At 43.6% G+C, this 21344-nt stretch overlaps 1 protein-coding gene across 1 annotated transcript in view; it reads right to left on the bottom strand.

The window, feature by feature from the left end:
* Nucleotides 1–21344, bottom strand: part of EXOC4 (exocyst complex component 4) — a 533336-nt gene that overhangs the window by 58062 nt on the left and 453930 nt on the right. Inside the window, exon 15 of the mRNA XM_040413403.1 lies at nt 4490–4631. Coding sequence (XP_040269337.1) covers nt 4490–4631 — 142 coding nt within the window. The remainder of the gene's footprint in view (nt 1–4489; nt 4632–21344) is intronic.

Here is a 21344-nt window from a genome sequence, read left to right as displayed (position 1 = left end):
GCCTGCAAGCTTCTATTGGCTGATAAGGGTCATGTGACCAGGCTTCTATTGGCTAATGCATTTTTGGGAATATCTCACGCAGGGATGTCCTTTTAAACAGCTCACTCTTAGACAGCAGCACAGTGCTGTCTGAGCGTGAGCTGCAGGGAGAAAGTCACCATCCCTCCACCCCTGCAGCTGACAGAAGTTGATCTTTACCTTCATTTTTTCAATCCCTGTCGGCTGCAGAGTGGGAGGGGCATGGCCTAACCGAATCAGGGCATGGCTTAGCTAAGTCCGTCTTTTGAGGGTGGCCTGATTAGCCACCCTACCTGCCCCCGAACTGTGACCTCCACAGCACTCCGCTCCCTTAACAGTGTCATCTACAGAGCCCTGCGCCTTTAAAGCTGACCTGCAACAGTGAAGAAAAATGGCTGGGTTGTTATGGAAACCTGGTGTAAAACTGTGTGTATGTGGAGACTAAGGACCTGCGAGCTTCTATTGGCTGATAAGGGACATGTGATCGTGTGTATAGCAGTTGGGATATGAAGACCTGCAGGCTTCAATTGGCTAATGTAGGTCCCATTTTTTGGGAATATCTCAGGAATGGTACATGCTGGAGAGCTGAGACCCGGTCTAAAACCTTCCCGGACACCTGATGTACCTGTGTGCCAAATTTCGTGATTGTAATGCGACGGTGCGGATTCCTTTAGCGGACATACAAGTGAGTTTTAATGAATGTGGCTAAAGTGTATGGCGACTTAAAATGGAACTTTCTATTTATTAAATATACACTGCTCAAAAAAATAAAGGGAACACAAAAATAACACATCCTAGATCTGAATTAATTAAATATTCTTCTGAAATACTTTGTTCTTTACATAGTTGAATGTGCTGACAACAAAATCACACAAAAATTAAAAAATGGAAATCAAATTTTTCAACCCATGGAGGTCTGGATTTGGAGTCACACTGAAAATTAAAGTGGAAACACACACTACAGGCTGATCCAACTTTGATGTAATGTCCTTAAAACAAGTCAAAATGAGGCTCATTAGTGTGTGTGGCCTCCACGTGCCTGTATGACCTCCCTACAACGCCTGTGCATGCTCCTGATGAGGTGGCGGGCGGTCTCCTGAGGGATCTCCTCCCAGACCTGGACTAAAGCATCTGCCAACTTCTGGACAGTCTGTGGTGCAACATGACGTTGGTGGATAGAGCGAGACATGATGTCCCAGATGTGCTCAATTGGATTCAGGTCTGGGGAACGGGCGCGCCAGTCCATAGCATCAATGCCTTCGTCTTGCAGGAACTGCTGACACACTCCAGCCACATAAGGTCTAGCATTGTCTTGCATTAGGAGGAACCCAGGGCCAACCGCACCAGTATATGGTCTCACAAGGGGTCTGAGGATCTCATCTCGGTACCTAATGGCATTCAGGCTACCTCTGGCGAGCACATGGAGGGCTGTGCGGCCCTCCAAAGAAATGCCACCCCACACCATTACTGACCCAATGCCAAAACGGTCATGCTGGAGGATGTTGCAGGCAGCAGAACGTTCTCCACGGAGTCTCCAGACTCTGTCACGTCTGTCACATGTGCTCAGTGTGAACCTGCTTTTATCTGTGAAGAGCACAGGACACCAGTGGCGAATTTGCCAATCTTGGTGTTCTCTGGCAAATGCCAAACGTCCTGCACGGTGTTGGGCTGTAAGCACAACCCCCACCTGTGGACGTCGGGCACTCACGGAGACACATGCACATTTGTGGCCTGCTGGAGGTCATTTTTCAGGGCTCTGGCAGTGCTCCTCCTGTTCCTCTTTGCACAAAGGCGGAGGTAGCGGTCCTGCTGCTGGGTTGTTGCCCTCCTACGGCCTCCTCCACGTCTCCTGATGTACTGACCTGTCTCCTGGTAGCGCCTCCATGCTCTGGACACTACGCTGGCAGACACAGCAAACCTTTTTGCCACAGCTCGCATTGATGTGCCATCCTGGATAAGCTGCACTACCTGAGCCACTTGTGTGGGTTGTAGACTCCGTCTCATGCTACCACTAGAGTGAAAGCACCGCCAGCATTCAAAAGTGACCAAAACATCAGCCAGGAAGCATAGATACTGAGAAGTGGTCTGTGGTCACCACCTGCAGAACCACTCCTTTATTGGGGGTGTCTTGCTAATTGCCTATAATTTCCACCTGTTGTCTATCCCATTTGCACAACAGCATGTGAAATTGATTGTCACTCAGTGTTGCTTCCTAAGTGGACAGTTTGATTTCACAGAAGTGTGATTGACTTGGAGTTACATTGAGTTGTTTAAGTGTTCCCTTTATTTTTTTGAGCAGTGTAATTTCATTTTCATGTGAAATATATACTGTATAACCACACTGAGCTCTACATTGAGATGATGAATGTTGGTAGTAGGGTTGTCACGATACCAACATTTTTATTCAATTTAGATACCATAAAAAAGTATTGCGATATTCAATACCAAAAAAGCTGCGTGTATTCAGCATTTTATTGAACGTCCGGCCCATAATCGAACAGTTCTATCCTATTTTTTTTGGGGGGGGTGGCAAAATTTAAAATAAAATGGCAAATTGCGCATTTTTTTTTGTTACGGCGTTCACCGCATAGGAGATTTTTTTTATATTTTAATAGTCTGGATGTGGCAATATGTAATATGTTTATTTATTTTATATGTAAAATTGGGAAAGGGGGTGATTTATACTTAATATTTTTGTGTTATAAAAAAAAACTTATTTTATTTTTCTATTTAATAACTATTTCGCCCTTAGGGGATAGAACCTAGGATCTTTGATCTTTTGATCCCTTGTCCTATTCACCCTAATAGAGCTCTATTTGGGTGAATAGGACTTCACACTCTCCCTGCTGCCCTGTGCACACAGCAGCAGGGAGATTACCATGGCAGCCAGAGCTTCAGTAGCATCCTGGCTGCCATGGTAATCGATTGGAGACCCAGGAACCCAGGATTACACTGCTGGGGCTCCAATCACAACTACCAATGCACCACCAATGAAGAGGGCGGAGGTGACCCTGTGGCCACTACCACCAATGATTTAATACTGGGGGGGTTGGGGGCGCACTGCGCCACCAATGCGATCACACCTGAGGGGTTAACTGCCGCTGATCGCAGCTCCCATAGAGGTCGGGTGCCGGCTATGTGATTCTGCAGCCGGCACCCGCCTCCTGTATCTGTATTAATGGATTACTTATCTTCATTGGTGGTGCAGTGGGCACAGCCCCTCCCCCCCTCCTCCCCTCTCTCTCCTCATTGGTGGCAGCAGCACAGGGGGAGGGATAGAGTGACTTTTTCCCCTGTGCTGCTGAGGAGAACTTGGCGTGCGCTGAGAGCAGCGCGCTCCATGTTCTCTGATAATAGGCTGCGCAGTAGGTAAATGCCAAATCCCGGTATCGAATCGATACCGGTACAAAAGTATCGATTGCGTATCGATAATTTGATACCCAGTGCAACCCTAGTTGGTGGTAGTGTTGAGTAACGCATTCAATGCGGAATTTGGTCCAAAGGTTAGGAAAACTTAGATTTGCAACGAATCCGAATTTTCTCGCGATTCGTGGTAACAAATCAGGGTTTCCTAAATTGGCAGCTGCACATGTTACAAAGCGAAACTAAGTGTAGAGGAGACAAGCCCAGGAACACAAGATCACACATAACCCTGTGCAGCCAGCCAATCCTCAGATAGCCATTCCCTGTGATGTCACAGCCCTATAAAACCCTCATCCTGGGCGGTCTCCGCCATTGTCCTGTGAACTGGGCATAGGGAGAGACGCAGCAAGTGCTCATGTGCTAGGGACAGTGCTGCTGAAAACCATTCAGAGAAGAACATTGGAGAGACTGTAGGGAGAGTGCAGGGATACTGCAGGAAGACTTATTCTGTGTTAGTTTTATTTATTTATTCGTACATCAGCCGCAAACTAAGATATGTAATTCAATACCAATAAAATGGAAGCCTTTATCATTCCACTGCCAGCGTGCCAACCAATACCATCCAGTCTGCAGCCCTTAGGGGGGGGGGACTTGATGACCATGCTCATCTTTTGCTGGCTTTACTCCTGATGATGTTGAAAAGGAGGAAAAGCAGATGGCAGAAGAATGGCTCCCACCTGTAGGGCAGCAGAGAGCTGAGGTTGTAGAAGTGGTACAGCCCCTGTTTAAAGGTGCTTTAAAGGTCCCACATGACCATCAACAATGAAGACTGACTATACAGTGCTGTCTTCATTATTAAATGAAAGGCAGCTGCAGGCTAATTGGCCGCGCAGTTCCTCACCACAGCACGGCCGGTACCTGATTCATAGCCATTCGTGATAAATTAATTTGACTAATTGAATTTCTTGTCGAACTTCAGTGAAGCTGCTGAACTGGATATTTTAATACTTCGCTCATCTTTAGTTGGTACCATCATGCATGTGTCACAAATGTACATTATGGCCATTACTTATTTAAGTACCACCTGAAGGCAGATGATGAAACATACCTGACTTCCAAATGTAAAACAAGCAGACAGCGGTCAGACATGTCTTGGAAAGAATTAGCCAGCTCATTAAGAGTCTGCAAAATGATCTCAGACACAGCAGGAATGTCCACACTGTTGAGACTATCGGCACCAGGGGACATTGCTATAAAAAAAAGAAAAGAAAGAAAAACTTATATTAGTTTGTGTATTATTCAAGTATTATAATATTACTTGATTATAACACTCTAACAACGGGTTTTCATGATTTTACTAAAAGCCATGATTTGAAAACAAAATGCTTATATAATACTTACTGTATATTACAAAGCTTCGCACCATGTTAGGCCTATTGATGGATTCACAATAAATACAGAAATACTGATAGGATGTGTTCATACAGATTTTTTTTGTAGTGTTTTTGTGCACATTTGTATTTTTTTTTTCTGAGCGACAGATTTTGGCAAATAGTCTGTGAGGTATATGTATTTTTTTCCATTAGGTGGTGTTTATTGTGGCGTTTTTTCTAAGACATACCAGGTTGAAACTATGTTGCTTTTTCCAGTTTCATAGGAAAAATACCTGAAAAAAACACCATCCACACATTTCTTTTGAAATAAAAACACTATTAAAAAACAGCATAAAAAATATTTGTGGCATGGAAAAGAAATGCAAATGGCTTCTATTGTGTTTTTAATAGGTTGAAAAAACCCAGAGCAAATTTATGTGTGAAGAGGACCCGTCACCACCACCACTAACATGTCTGTTTCTAGACTTTTCATACAACAATTCTGGAGCATGGTTTGCATCATTCTTCTGTTATTCCTCATACAAATATTTCAATAAATTGGCAACTGAGTATAAAAAGTTGGGGGTGTTGCTCCCTAACATTTTCCAATTAGTGCTGACAGCGCCACACCCATTTGACAATAAAATATATATATATATAAATGTGGACAGAGGCAGTGAGGGCAACAACAGTCACAATATGGGCCATTTCAGAGCTATTTTTCTAATAGAAAAATACAATTTAGTAATTAAAATATACCCTCAACAGTGTAATAAATATTTATATCATAAATCCTGATTAGAGATGAGTGAATCAATTCGTCTCATCAGCTGGAAAGGGCCCACCTGGCACTAGATTGACAGGGCTGGACATTTAGCCTGGCCTTGACAATTTTCTGCTTGTGCTGCCGCTCTGATTCGCAGAACACGGGAAGAAGCTCTACTGGGGCTTCAGAGCAGCCTCTGCGCAGGCGCCTCTGCATTTCTAGGATAGTCCCCCACATGCGAATAAGTTCTGCTATAGCATTTACAATAGAAAAAGTGTTCTGTAATCGGCTAGTGGTACAGTACAGGAAATGACAAACTGTAGGAGAACAAAATGGGTCTCTGGTTTAGAAGAGCAAAAGAAAAAAAAAGTTTAAATGAGAACCAAAAGTAAACCATTGTCAAATGTGTGAAAGAAGCAAATGTTTGTTTTTAATTATAGCGGTGTTTGAGGCAAACTTCACTCAGAACCATTTTCAGATTTCAAGCAGTATGTGATTTATAATTCATTTATCATGTTTTAGTAATAATTACTGCAGGTTTGTTAGAAACGATTAATAGCAAGTACAGACAAAAGCCGTGGGCACTCCATGTGTCAGCTCTCACAATTCTAGATTGGGAAAAGTAAACCTCAACTGTTTGATTTGGGCTTTTTTTTTTTTTTGTACTCACTGTCACAAAGTTAAGGGCAAAAGGAAAAATATTCCAAAAGAAAAGATGCAGAGCTTTAACCTCTTATGGACACAGACAGTTTGCACTTTAAAGGGGTTGTCTCATCATGGACAATGGGGGCATATAGCTAGGATATGCCCCTATTGTCTAATCGGTGCGGGACCCACTGCTGGGACCCGCACCGATGTCGAAAACGGAGCCCCGCAAGTGAAGGAGGGTGAACTGTGCATGCATAGCCGCCCTCCATTCATTTTCTATGGAGCCGGCGAAAATAGCTGAGCGCTGACTCGTTATTTCCGTCAGCCCCATAGAAATGAATGGAAGCGGGGGGCCGCGCATGCGCGGTACGCTCCCATTCACTTCTATGGGGAGCTGGCTTGGTGGTGGCCAGACCAGAGTCCTCCAGCCACCACCTTGCAGGGACCCGCACCTTTAAGACAATGGGGGCATATCCTAGCGATATGCCCCCAAAGTGAAATGCCATAAATGTGGATGTAAACTGCTATGTGGGTACGCTGCAGGGTTCAGAAGGGAAGTATCACCTTTTGCAGCGCTGATTTTGATTGAATAGTTTACAGGAGCCATGTTGCTTTCAAACAGCCACTGAGGTACCAGTATCGCTATTTTCTGACAACCATACATTTTTTATTTTTCTCTTTTCTCAGAACTGTGTGAGGGCTCATTTTTTGTGGGGTGAATTGCCATTATCATTGGTCCTATTTTGGGGTACATGTGACTTCTTGATTGCTTTGTATTCAGATTTTTAGGAAACGGGATAAGGCCCCCTGCACACGAACGTGTGCTTCCTGTTGCCGTATTGCGGACCGGATTTGCGGATCCGCAATACACGGGCGCTGTTCCGTGGGCATTCCACATCACGGATTCACTTCAATGGGTCCGCAAATCCAGAGATGCGGAATGGTGCGGAACGGAAGCACAGAACGGAACCCTACGGAAGCACTACTACAGAGTGCTTCTGTGGGGTTTCGTCCCGTACTTCTGTTCCGCAAAAAAATAGAACATGGGCGGATCGCAGACCCATTAAAGTGAATGGGTCCGCGATCCGCTGTGGCTGCCCCAAGGTCAGTGTTCATGCATTGCGGCCCACAATTTGCAGGCCGCAGCACGGCCTCGTGTGCAGAAGGCCTAAGGAAAAGGCAGCAACTCTCATCGCCTTTTAGGTTTTGTTATTGCTGCGTGCACTGCATGGGAAAAAACATGTTAACATTATTCTGCTGGTCAGTAAGATTACAGGCATACCAATTTTATATGTTTCTTAACATTTAAAAAAAAAAATATATTTAGTTGTCATTTTCTGAGCACCATATTTGTTTTATTTTTCTGGCGATGGTCTTCTGTGAGGACACTCGTTTTTGGTGGGATAAGTTGACTTTTTCATTGGTACAATTTTGGGGTACATGATATTTTTTTGCACGGTAAGGTGACCAAAAATTGCTGGAATAGTTTTTATTTATTTTTTACATTTTTCATTTGAGGGGGTAGATCACATGATAATTTAATAGAACGGGTCGTTATAGACACAGAGATACCAAATATGTCAATTTTAAAAATTTTATTCAGTTTTACACAATAAAAGCATTTTTGAAAAAAATATTCTGAAAGCCGTATTTTTTTGGTGATTGTCTTGTGTGATGGCTTGTTGTTCGCAGGATGAGGTGATGTTTACATTGGTACCATTTTAGGGTACATATGACATTTTTATCTCTTGATGTAATAATTTTCTTTTGGGGGGGTGGCGAAGTGACCAAAAAAATGTCTGTTCTGGCATAGTTTTAAGCTTTTTGTTTTCTTTTTTTCAAGGGCATTCACTTGACAGAGTAGTTCATGTGATAATTTTATAGTGTCAGTTGTTACGGATGAGGTAATACCTAATATGTCTATTTTTTTCTATTTTTTTACAACTGTAAATTGCTGAGAATGCCGAGAAAAGGGCAAGGTAAATGCTGACATGAAAAACAAATCATTATGAAACCGGACCACCATTTAAGTCAGTGGTTCTCAACCTTTCTAAAGCCGTGACCCCTTAATACAGTTCTTCATGTTGTGGTGACCCCCAACCATTACATTTTTTTCCTTGCTACGTCATAACTAATTTTGCTACTGTTTTGAATTGTAATGTAAATATCTGATATGCAGGATGTATTTTTATTACTACAAATTGAACATAATTAAAGCAGAATAAGTAATCACAAAGACATCCACAGATCCCCCCCTAAACAGTGCCATCCACAGATCTCCCCCCTAAACAGTGCCATCTACAGATCCCCCCTAAACAGTGCCATCCACAGATCCCCCTCCCCTAAACAGTGCCATCCACAGATCCCCCCTAAACAGTGCCATCCACAGATCCCCCCTAAACAGTGCCATCCACAGATCCCCCCTCCCCTAAACAGTGCCATCCACAGATCCCCCCTCCCCTAAACAGTGCCATCCACAGATCTCCCCCTAAACAGTGCCATCCACAGATCCCCCCTAAACAGTGCCATCCACAGATCCCCCCTCCCCTAAACAGTGCCATCCACAGATCCCCCCTCCCCTAAACAGTGCCATCCACAGATCTCCCCTCCCCTAAACAGTGCCATCCACAGATCTCCCCCCTAAACAGTGCCATCCACAGATCCCCCCTAAACAGTGCCATCCACAGATCCCCCCTAAACAGTGCCATCCACAGATCCCCCCTAAACAGTGCCATCCACAGATCCCCCCTAAACAGTGCCATCCACAGATCCCCCCTCCCCTAAACAGTGCCATGATGGCACTGTTTAGGGGGGGGATCTGTGGATGGCACTGTTTAGGGGGGGGATCTGTGGATGGCACTGTTTAGGGGGGGATCTGTGGATGGCACTGTTTAGGGGGATCTGTGGATGGCACTGTTTAGGGGGGAGATCTGTGAATGGCACTGTTTAGGGGAGGAGGGATCTGTGGATGGCACTGTAGGCGGATCTGTGGATGGCACTGCCATCCACAGATCCCCCTACAGTGCCATCCACAGATCTCCCTCCCCGACGCTCACAGCAGTATATTTATAAACTAATCAGTAACTACTTTAACTTTAATCATTGCTCATTGCTGAGCTCTTTACTTGGATTATAATTTATTTGGATATGGGATATCTTACTTTGTCTTAGCTCCGGTAATAGCAGGCAGTGCGGGGGGCGGCGCTCACTCACTGACGTCACGCGCCTGCGCCGCCTAGTGGGAGGAGCAGGCGCGTGACGTCAGTGAGTGAGTGCCGCCCCCCGCACTGCCTGCTATTACCGGAGCTAAGACAAAGTAAGATATCCCATATCCAAATAAATTATAATCCAAGTAAAGAGCTCAGCAATGAGCAATGATTAAAGTTAAAGTAGTTACTGATTAGTTTATAAATATACTGCTGTGAGCGGCGTGGCCCTGTATATTCTAACCCCCAGGCAAGCGTCCCTGTCACCATAGGAACGCCTGGGGGCTAGAATATACCATCGGATTTGAGTTTTTACGATCTCACTGAGCTCGTAAAACTCAGATCCGATGGTATATTCTAACCCGCAGGCAAGCGTCCCCGTCACCATGGGAACGCCTGGGGGTTAGAATATACTATCGGATCTTCTGAGTTACTCAGCCGCAAAACAAGCACCGGCTCTGCTTGGCCCCGGGCCAGCTCGGGGCCCCAAGCAATTGCTTGTTTTGCCTGTCTGTTAGTGACGGGCCTGGACCCACAATAGGAAGCCTCAGACGACCCCCCGGAAAGGGCCGATCGACCCCCAAAGGGGTCGCGACCCCTAGGTTGAGAACCGCTGATTTAAGTGGATAAAACATGGCTGATTAGATCTGTGTCTTTAAAAAAAAACACAACTGCTGAAAAAACATGACAAATAAAAACAGAATATAGATGCATTTATTTAGAAATGTTTTACCTTTTTTGGGCATATTCAAACAGCCACTGCAATGTAGGTTTTTAGATTACATATAAAAGGGGATGTCCAGGATTATAATTTGTACGAATAATGTTCTATTACATTAAAAAAAATTATCAACTTTGTAAGAAAAAAAAGCTAATTCACAATGTACAGGTCATTACCACTCTGCCCATGGTTATGAATGGACTCCCTTGAATACAAGTTTATATATATTGTTAAACTTCTTCTCTCACTAATGTAAGGCCTCATGCACACGACCGTTGTTTGGGTCCGCATCCAAGTCGCCGTCTTGGCGGCTCGGATGCGGATCCATTCACTTCAATGGGGCCGCAAAAGATGTGGACAGCACTCCTTGTGCTGTCCGCATCCGTGGCTCTGTTCAGCGGCCCCGTTAAAATTTTTTAACATGTCCTATTCTTGTCCGCGCTTTGCGGACAAGAATAGGCATTTATATTGCCGGCGCCCGTTCCGTTCCACAAATTGCAGAAGGCAACACGGGTGGCTTCCGCTTTTTGCAGATCCGCAGTTTGCGTACCGCAAACGGCACAGCCGTGTGCATGAGGCCTAAGTCTAAGCCCGCTCTACACATGGAAAGTGCTAAAGAGCTGACACCCACCCGCAACAGGTGGAATTGTCGATAACTCTGATCCCTGCTGTTTAACCCCTTAAATGCCGTTGTTAATAGCAACTGTGGCATCAACGCGATTAGATACCACCCTCTTTGTGATGTGATTGCGAGGTTGTAATGGCAGCCAGTGGCCTAGTAAAGGCATCCAGACATGGAATCATAGAGCTTGTATTATTCTCTACTAGAGGTAGGACTTAATAGAATAATGGTAAAATGACAATACACTGCAATACTGAAGTGTCCCCTAAGGGAACAAAAAAAAAGTTTAAAAAGATTTTCTTTTTAAATATGAAAAAAATATATAGATATTCTTTTTTTATCAACTTTGTTTTTATTGAATTATATAGACATATTGACATCCATTATTACAACGTCCAAGAAAAAAATATAGATATTCAAAATAAAAAAATAAAAAAATGATTTTCCCAATCATTATAAAAAAATAAACATAACATGGAACTGCTGTGTTAAAAAAAGTCCAAACTATTCAAATATCATGTTATATTTCTCACACAGTGAATGACGCACAAGATATAAAACAAATTCCCAGTGCCAGAACTGCCTCACAAAAATGTAAAAAAAATGATCAGGAAAACTTATGTACCCTAAAATAGTACCCATAAAAGTAGAATATGGCAACACAAAGCTATTTAAAAAAAAAAAAAAAAAAAAAAAAGGATTTTCATTTTTTAAAACTAGTCAAACATATAAACCATATTTTTAAGACTATAAGATGCACTTTTTTCTCCCAAAAGTGGGGGGGGGGGGGGGGGGGGGGAATGTTAGTGCGTCTTATAGTCCTTATACTAATGAGAGCTTCCATTATGGAAGCAGTCATCAGCATGCAGGAGGCGCGGAGAGGTAAGGGAAGCGCTGAGCAGCTGTACTCACCCTCCCTGGTCTTCTTCTGGGCTCCACTATACACTGTGTCCTGACAGTATACAACATTTGGATGTAGGTGAGCACTATGACCTGGTCTGATGGGAGTCCGATCTGAGGACTGATGGGAGTCCGATCTGGGGTCTGATGGGCGTCCGATCTGGGGTCTGATGGGAGTCCGATCTGGGGTCTGATGGGAGTCCGATCTGGGGTCTGATGGGAGTCCGATCTGGGGTCTGATGGGAGTCCGATCTGGGGTCTGATGGGAGTCCGATCTGGGGTCTGATGGGAGTCCGATCTGGGGTCTGATGGGAGTCCGATCTGGGGTCTGATGGGAGTCCGATCTGGGGTCTGATGGGAGTCCGATCTGGGGTCTGATGGGAGTCCGATCTGGGGTCTGATGGGAGTCCGATCTGGGGTCTGATGGGAGTCCGATCTGGGGTCTGATGGGAGTCCGATCTGGGGTCTGATGGGAGTCCGATCTGGGGTCTGATGGGAGTCCGATCTGGGGTCTGATGGGAGTCCGATCTGGGGTCTGATGGGAGTCCGATCTGGGGTCTGATGGGAGTCCGATCTGGGGTCTGATGGGAGTCCGATCTGAGGTCTGATGGGAGTCCGATCTGAGGTCTGATGGGAGTCCGATCTGAGGTCTGATGGGAGTCCGATCTGAGGCTGATGAAGGCTGGGGGGATCTGATCTGAGGCTGATGGAAGTTGGGGGGTCTGATATGAGATATGTGGCGCTTGGGGATCTGATGAGGGTGTGATCTCAGGTCTGATGGTGCTTGGGGGCCTGATTTTGAGGTCTGATGAAAAATAGGAGTCTGATCTGAGTCTGATAAGAAATTATTTTCCTTATTTTCCTCCTCTAAATCCTAGGTGTGTCTTATAGTCTGGTGCATTTTATAGTCCAAAAAATATGGTATCTCTGTAACGGTACTGACCCATTGAATAATATTAACATACAGTTTTAGGCTACTTTCACATTAGCGCTTTTTGCGGATCTGTCATGGATCTGCAAAAACGCTTCTGTATCAATAATACAACCACATGCATCCGTCATGAACGGATCCGGTTGTATTATGTCTTATATAGCCATGACGGATCACCATTGAAAGTCAATGGGGGACGGATCAGTTTTCTATTGTGTCAGCGAAAACGGATCTGTCCCTATTGACTTACAGTGTCAGGACGGATCTGTTTGGCTTTGTCAGGCAGACAGCAGAATGCTGCAGGCAGCGTTTTGGTGTCCGCCTCCAGAGCGGAATGGTGACTGATCGGAGGCAAACTGATGCATTCTGAGCGGATCCTTTTCCATTCAGAATGCATTAGGACAAAACTGATCAGTTTTGGACCGCTTCTGAGAGCCCATGACTGATCTCAGAAACGGAAAGCCAAAACGCTAGTGTGAAAGTAGCCTAAACCGCACAGTGCACACTGCTAAAACTAAATTATACTATTTACAGAATACAAAACATCCAGCAAAAAAACAAGCCCTCATACAGCTATATCAGTGGGAAAAAAAACAAAAAAAAACAACTTATAGCTCTTAAAAGTGTGGAGTAAAAACATAATTGTCACTGCCAAAACAGACATGGTTCTTAAAGGGTTAAAAGCAACCCCACAGTTTAAGTGGTTCACCTTGATGATAGCTGATTGTTAAAAGTTATTTAGTAGATCCGGTCAACGCTTGGTCTTAACTAAAAAACTTGCAAATGACTTACATGCTTAACATACTATTACAGAGGGTCTAAAAGATTATGAAATATGGAAGCTAAGTGACATGTGGTGCGTGAGATGTTCAATTCAATAAGAGCAGCGATAAGCAGCACCCACCATCACTTCAGTAAACAGCGATGATGGAGAGAGTTCAGACTGTCACCCATGATAAAGAGCCCACTAAACACTCTATTAGTTTTTCATTTGCTGAATTAATGTTCTTTACGGGCCGTGTGTGCCGGGTGCTTAATGAATTGTCTCGTTAAAGATGCCTGCGGTGCTGTTGGGCTGCCTGCACTTCAAGGCATAAATTCAGACAAGAAATGAGCCATCGTAAAGAGGACATAACTCCTCTGGAAAAAGGTTTTATTCTTCAGCATTTGTGCAGCCTTGGGACCAACTGGATTATCAGTAAAAACTACAGTGGAAGGGGTTTTGAAAACTATTAGTCCTAGATCTACATAATGTGCCATCAAGGAGATGGCTTCATTTAAATATAGTTTCACTAGTATAATTCCTATTCAAGTACAGCTTCCATCCTCTTCTTCATATTTATAGCAGAGTTATGCACCACATAGTACCGACGTTTCAAAGCTCATCCTCAAAGGGTCTTATCACTGAAATCTATAAATCTCATTAGTACTGCACCAAGTCCCAAAAACACTCAATTATGATCAAATAGTAATCATGGTTTGGTAAAGAAATTCCATCGTCACTATGGCAGGTAATATAGGCCAGAGAAGCAAAAAGTTCATTGTGCGCCTTGTAAAAGAAAGTTTAAAAGGGGTTGTGCAGTGCAAAGATACTGATGGCCTATCCTCATAGGTCATCAATATCAGATCAGCGGGCGTCTGACTTCGGCACCCCGACGGATTAGCTATTTGAAGGGGTAGCAGCGCTCATGCAAGTGATGCTTCTGCTTTAAAATTACCTATTCGCCATCTCATTTGCAGCGGCTGCGCAGCGTAATTACAACTGCTTGTTCCATTACGCTGAGCTGCCTCTACAAAGGAGGTGCACAAAAGCTTCTCTGCTGATCAACTGGGGGTGCCTGGAGTCGGCTCCCCACTGATCAGGTACTGATGACCTATCATAGTTTTAAAGTCTGAAAAAAGATATATCACCATCCAGTCCATCCTATTATAGGTCATCAATATTTTTGCACTTCACAACATCTTTAAAGGGGTATTCGGTTATAACTCGTTAAGGGATAACTATCAGATCGGTGGAAGTCCTACCACTGGGACTTCCACCGATCCTATACCCAGAGGAGGCCCGCTTAAACGGATGGATAGGTTATTCTTTTGGAAAACGGGTTCCAAGTGCCCAGCTGGGTGGGCTTTCCTTTCTAAGTGCCCAGAACCGCCAGCCTTCTCCACTTTCTGCTCCTCTCCTAACCTCCCCAAGGCTCCCTCCCCCCTGATTTCACTCTGATGCAAATCCCAATCTTCCCTAGGCATTTTTTCAACCCGAGCCAGCCGCCGCCTGGGAAGCATGCTGCTTCCCCCGATTTCAACAAGCGTAGGCCGCAGCACATGCGCACATCAGCTTCCTGAGGTGCTCGCCAACAGAACGGAACGTAATGGCAGGCGCACGATTTGAATCTGCATTGGAATCACTTCAAGGGAGAGAGAAGGAAGCCTTTGGGATCTTAGCGGAGGAGTGGAAAGCAGGGAAGACTGGCGGTTCTGAGCACATTGAAAAGGAAAGATTGCCAGCTGGGCCCTCGGGACCCATTTTCCAAAAGAATAAATGTGCCTCTACTGGAGATTGAAATAACACAGAAAATACATATAAGTATCATTACAATGTTTATACACCATTCTAATGGCTATTGCTGATAGTTATGATAGTGAAAAATACGTGACAGACTCCCTTTAGGCTAGCCGTGTTGGATTTCTTGCGATTGTCGCAGCAATTCCATTTATTTCTATGGGATCACCGTTAATTAGCGATTCTGTTTGCAGCTGTGCTGCGAGTCCACAGCATGACACTCCCTTGTCTGAAAGCGGCCGAACATCTGCATTGAGTTTGTATCTTGTTGCCATATTTCTATGGGTTTCCTCCGGCCTCTCTCACATTCCAACAAGAACAAGCAAAAATACAGGCACAGGCAAAATAAGTTGTGTATTCCTGCTCGATTTGCTGACCACACTGAAAAAAGCCAAATCTTCGGAGTGTTATCTATTACATAAGGCAGAATTGAATGGAACCTAATATTTCACCTCACTTCTTCCTTATTCCTTTTTGTGCTATGTAATTTAATAACTGCATTTATGGAAAAAAAATGGAAAAAGAAAAAAGTAACCAATGGGCCATTCATTATTAATGTGTTTTGTAGTTTGAAAATGTTAATTGTAACAAAGAAATATAATACCACCAAGCGTGTAATGATCTGTGACTTATAGCGCATCAGTTTATAGAGAGGATCTCATTAATTACACGGAAAAGATTACATTTATTTAACCCTTGCACTGACTTGTATTGTACTTTGGTAATGGTAATGGCGTTTTCAAGCTACTTTTCTCAAGCACAATTTACATACACAGTAAACATTTTACAGATAAATTAATAAGGCTTTTCCATAACTTTACATGAAACAAGAATCCAGTCATTCTTTACATCCAGGAGCTGAAAACACCTAATAATACCACTCACCGTTTGTATCCTACCCAGTATTCTCAAGAGAAAACACTCTTCTCTGTCTTGAAGGAGTATTCCCATCTTAGACAATGGGGGCATATCGCTAGGATAATGCCCCCATTGTCTGATAGGTGCGGGTCCCACCGCTGGGACCCGCACCGCTATCGAGAACAGAGCGGGAAGCGCTGTGGCTTGAGGACCCCAGATTTTCCGGGGTCCGTCCACCACCAAGCGCTAATCCCCGCCTCTCCCATAGAAGTGAATGGGAGCGTACCCACGCATGCGGGGGCCATGCTCCCATTAATTTCTATGGGGCAGACGGCAATAGCCGAGCCAGCGCTCAGCTATTTTTGGCGGCCCCATAGAAATGAATGGAGAGCGGCTGCGCATGCGCAGTGCGCTCTCCTTCACTACCAGGACTCCGTTCTCGATATAGGTGCGGGTTCTAGCGATATGCCCCCATTGTCTGAGATGAGAAAACTCCTTTAACAGTTTGCAATAATGCATCAATGTGGTTAAAATGGATCAGTCAGTAGATATAGACAGCTGCCTGTAATGTCGAGAAGAAGGAGAAAGGTATATTTTTACTTCAAAATATTTTTATTGTTTTATAAATATAAAAATGAATACTCGCCGATAGGCGTGAAAAGATTAACATTGACCATCATATATAAATCGGCATGCTTGAGTTACAGCCGTTACAATAGTTGTACAGATATTGATATAATCAGTATATCACATTTCTTGGTAAAACATAAATTTGGATAAACATTTCCAAACGTGTAAATTAAAGGAGGGGGGGGGGGGGAGTCAGAGGGGAGGAGGGTATAGGATAATGTGTATCTAGAAAGACTCATGATTCTACATACCATGCAATAGTCCTACCATTCCCAAATGAAATCCTAGTTTAATCAGTAAATCTTCTAAACTTCTTCCATGGGCCCCAAATAACCGAGAAACGTTGAGGTGTTCAGAAAAGTATATTTTTAAAGGGCATCTGTCAGAAGATTTGTGCCGATGAAACTGGCTGACCTGTTACATGTGCCCTTGGCAGCTGAAGGCATCTGTGTTGGTCCCATGTTCATATGTGCCTGCATTGCTGAGAAAAATGATGTCTTACTATATGTAATTGAGCCTCTAGGAATAATGAGGGTGTTGCCATTGCAGGGAGCGCTGAGCCCGTTGCTCCTAAAGGCTCATTTGCATATAGTAAAAGCTAATTTTTCTCAGCAATGCGGGCACATATGTACATGGGACCAACACAGATGTCTTCAGCTGCCAAGCGCACATGTAACAGGTCAGCCAGTGTCATAGGTACAAATCTGCTGACAGATGCCCTTTAAATACTGGTAGGTCTGACTAGAACATGTAGATGCGGCAGCATTTATCTTTCTTTTACATCTTTCCTCTTCTTAAAAGGGAGAAGAAAATTCTTAAGATCTGACCAAATACCATTTGAAATAAAGGAAATGAGAATGGTCAACACAGCTCACGCAACAGAACCATTATGAAATGTCAAGTGGCACGGTGACTCAGTGGTTAGCACTGTGGTCCTGAGTTTCAATCTTACCAATGGCAACATGTATATGCAGACTGTATCTTCTCCCCGTGTTTGTGTGTGTAAACCATATTTGTCGCACAGGTACCGGCGGAAGCCTCGGCTGTAGATTACGACAAAAAGGGACAAAATACAGTGGTATTTTATCAGTCAAAACGCCATTATGAAGAAGGGGATGCATCGGTTGCCGTCAGTGTCTGGCATATGCCGACTCTGGATGTTCCGGTATTCTGTTTCGGAATCCTGAAATTGTGTCGTGGATGTGCTCTTAGCTTAATTAGGGATTTAGACTATGAGAGGGGAGTGGGAACAGAACAGAGTGATAGAAATCTCTGAATATCAATACAATATTACATTTTTATTTCAGGTGCTGTACAAAACAATTACGTCAGGATCTAGGGCGTCATCGCTTGTCCATTTACTATACTTCCAGGGGTATGCTCACGGCGAAGATGTTGACACAAGGCTCTGAACTGGCTCTGAATGATCACATGGCTCACAACACTTTCAAACGACAATGGGGACATTATGCGTTTTACCCTCCCATTACAAATTAGGCCTTTACTTCTTCATAGTGAGAGGTACTCTTAACATCTCATTTTCAGAAAGGATGCTTGCTCCAATAATTAACAGTGTCCATGAAATGTTTCTGGTTTCTGCTTTTTCACATTTATTGACCCGTGCTTTAAATCCAGAGTAAAAAAAAAGCAGCATGGTTTGAGATCTGCATTTATACAAACAGGCAAATAATGCGAGTTTGTGAGCGTTCGCGTGTTTGGTTTTTTAAGTTTGTGTTTGTATTGCGTGTGTGACTTTAGATTACGTGACTTCAGATTGAGGGACTTTAGGAAGGGACTACAGTAAGTTAGATTCTTATCACTGCACAATATTGTATTTTTCGCTTTTCTTGCGTAATAGCGATTGAGTATGTCTTCCATTATTGACAGTCCATTGCACATCTTGTTTTATGTATGCAGTCCTGGAACAGCCGTTTGAGGGTGCATATCTTTGTTCAAAATGTGAGCAAATTGCCCGTTTGGAATCGCACATCGAGTATCTAACTAGGTGAATTTCAACACCGAGAAGCCTTGACAATTTGGAAAAGAGTTTGCTGCTCACTGAACAAGCACTCTATGGGGTAGATGGGGGGGAGGGTGGTAGCGAGGAGGCTCAGGAAAGTAAGATAGCTAGCAGGATAACAGTTAGAAAGCGGGGTAGAGGGAAGAGTGCCAGGGAGGCTAGCCCTGATCTGACACATCATAACAAGTTTGCACGGTTGGCAGATGAGGGAGATGTCGATTCAGGGATAGCACTGCTGCTGCCTGACACTTCCTCTGCCAGTCAGGGGAATGTCAGCTCCAGTAAGCAGTGGATCAGGAGAGCAGGGCAGGCTAGACATGTGCTGGTAGTAGGAGACTCTATTAGGGGTACAGATAGGGCAATCTGTCACAAAGACAGGGATCGTCGAACGGTGTGTTGTCTTCCTGGCGCTCGAGTTCGACACATCGTGGATCGGGTTGACAGATTACTGGGAGGGGCTGGAGGAACCAATGACAAAGTTAGAGGTAGGTGGAGTGTCCTTGAAAATGATTTTAGGGATTTAGGTCAAAAGCTTAGGGCAAGGACCTCAAAGGTAGTATATTCCGAAATACTACCGGTACCACGAGCGACACAAGAAAGGCAGTGGGAAATTAGGGAGGTTAACAAGTGGCTCAAGAACTGGTGTAGGAAGGAAGAGTTTGGGTTCCTGGAGAAATGGGCCTACTTCTCTGTCGGCTACAGGCTCTATCGTAGGGATGGGCTGCACCTCAATGGTAAAGGGGCAGCTGTGTTGGGCGAGAAGATGGCTAGAAGGTTGGAGGAGTGTTTAAACTAGGGACTGGGGGGGAGGGCAACTACGTTATAGGATGGGAAGATAGTGCAGATAGAGACCGGGGGCGAGGTAACGGGATTGGGGAGGAATGGAAGAAGGGACTAGAACAGATCAGAAGGAAAAGTGTAGGGTAAAAAATATACATAAACCTATTAATTGTATGTATACTAATGCCATAAGCCTGAATAATAAAACTGGGGAACTGGAATTAGTGATGTATGAGGAGGACTATGACATAGTGGGAATTACTGAGACATGGCTGGATGATAGTTATGACTGGGCAGTTCATGTACAGGGTTACAGTCTGTTTAGAAAGGATCGCCAAACCCGGAGAGGGGGAGGGGTCTGCCTTTATGTAAAGTGTTGTCTAAAGCCCACACTCCGGGAAGATATAAGTGAGGGACATGAACATGTGGAGTCACTGTGGGTAGAAATACATGGAGGCAAAAACAATAATAAATTATTATTAAGAGTTTATTATAAACTACCTAATACACAAGAGTCCACAGAAAATCTACTACTAAACGAGATAGACAAGGCAGCAAATCATAATGAGGTGGTTATTATGGGGGACTTCAACTACCCAGATATAGACTAGGAAATTGAAACCTGTATATCTCAAAGGAAACAGGTTCTTGGCAATAACCAAAGACAATTAATTACCTTTCCCAACTGGTTCAGGGACAGCCATACTCGACTTAGTATTAACCAAAAGACCTGACAGAACAACAGACGTGCAGGTTGGGGGACACCTGGGAAATAGTGACCATAAAGTAATAACCTTCCAATTATCATTCAAAAGAGTGTTTCTTCAGGGAGGAACAAAAATACCAAACTTCAAAGAAGCTAAATGTAGCCAACTAAGAGAGGGCATAGGCCTAACTAACTGGGACAAAGTCCTCAAAAATAAAAATACAGCCACAAAATTGGATATTTTTAAAAGCATCCTAAAATCTAATTGTAAGAGGTACATACCTTATGGGAATAAAAGGTTAAGGAACAAGAAGAAACCAATGTGGATAAATAAAACTGTAAAGAAAGCAATAAATAACAAAAAGAAAGCATTTAAATCACTAAAACAGGATGGAGGGGGGAGAAGAATGACTGAAAAACTATAAGGAAAAAATATAGAATATGTAAAAAACTAATAAAAGCAGCCAAACTAGAGACCGAGAGATTAATTGCCAAAGAGAGCAAAACTAACCCTAAAATGTTCTTCAATTATATAAATGGTAAAAAGTATAAATCTGAAGGTTTCAGCCCTCTACAGAGTAATGAGGGGGAGTTGCAGAGAGCGATGAGGAGAAAGCAAAGCTATTAAATATTTTTTTCTCCACTGTATTCACTAAAGAAAATAAACTGTCAGATGAAATGCAGAATGTAAAAGTTAATTCCCCATTAAAAGTGCCCTGTCTGACCCAGGAAGAAGTACAGCGGCGTCTTAAAAAGATTAAAATAGACAAATCGCCAGGACCAGATGGCATACATCCCCGTATCCTAAGAGAATTAGGTAATGTCATAGCCAAACCATTATTTCTGATATTTAAGGACTCTATACTGGGAGTTTTCCATAGGATTGGTGCCGGGAAACTATAGGCCGGTAAGTTTAACATCTGTCATGGGTAAACTGAAGGTTTTCTAAGAGATGCTATCTTGGAGTACCTCAATGACAATACGCAAATAATGCCATATAAGCATGGCTTCATGAGGGATCAGTCATGTCAAACTAATTTAATCAGTTTCTATGAGGAGGTAAGTTCTAGACTTGACAGCGGCGAATCAATGGATGCCGTATATATGGACTTCTCCAAAAGCATTTGACACTGTACCACATAAAAGGTTAGTATATAAAATGAGAATGCTTGGACTGGGAGAAAATGTCTGTATGTGGGCAAGTAACTGGCTCAGTGATAGAAAACAGAGGGTGGTTATTAA

The sequence above is a fragment of the Bufo bufo genome, chromosome 1, assembly GCF_905171765.1.
Source record: "Bufo bufo chromosome 1, aBufBuf1.1, whole genome shotgun sequence".
Lineage (NCBI taxonomy): Eukaryota > Metazoa > Chordata > Amphibia > Anura > Bufonidae > Bufo > Bufo bufo.
Note: the sequence above shows the minus strand (reverse complement) of the source record. Positions and strands in the feature narration are given on the sequence as shown.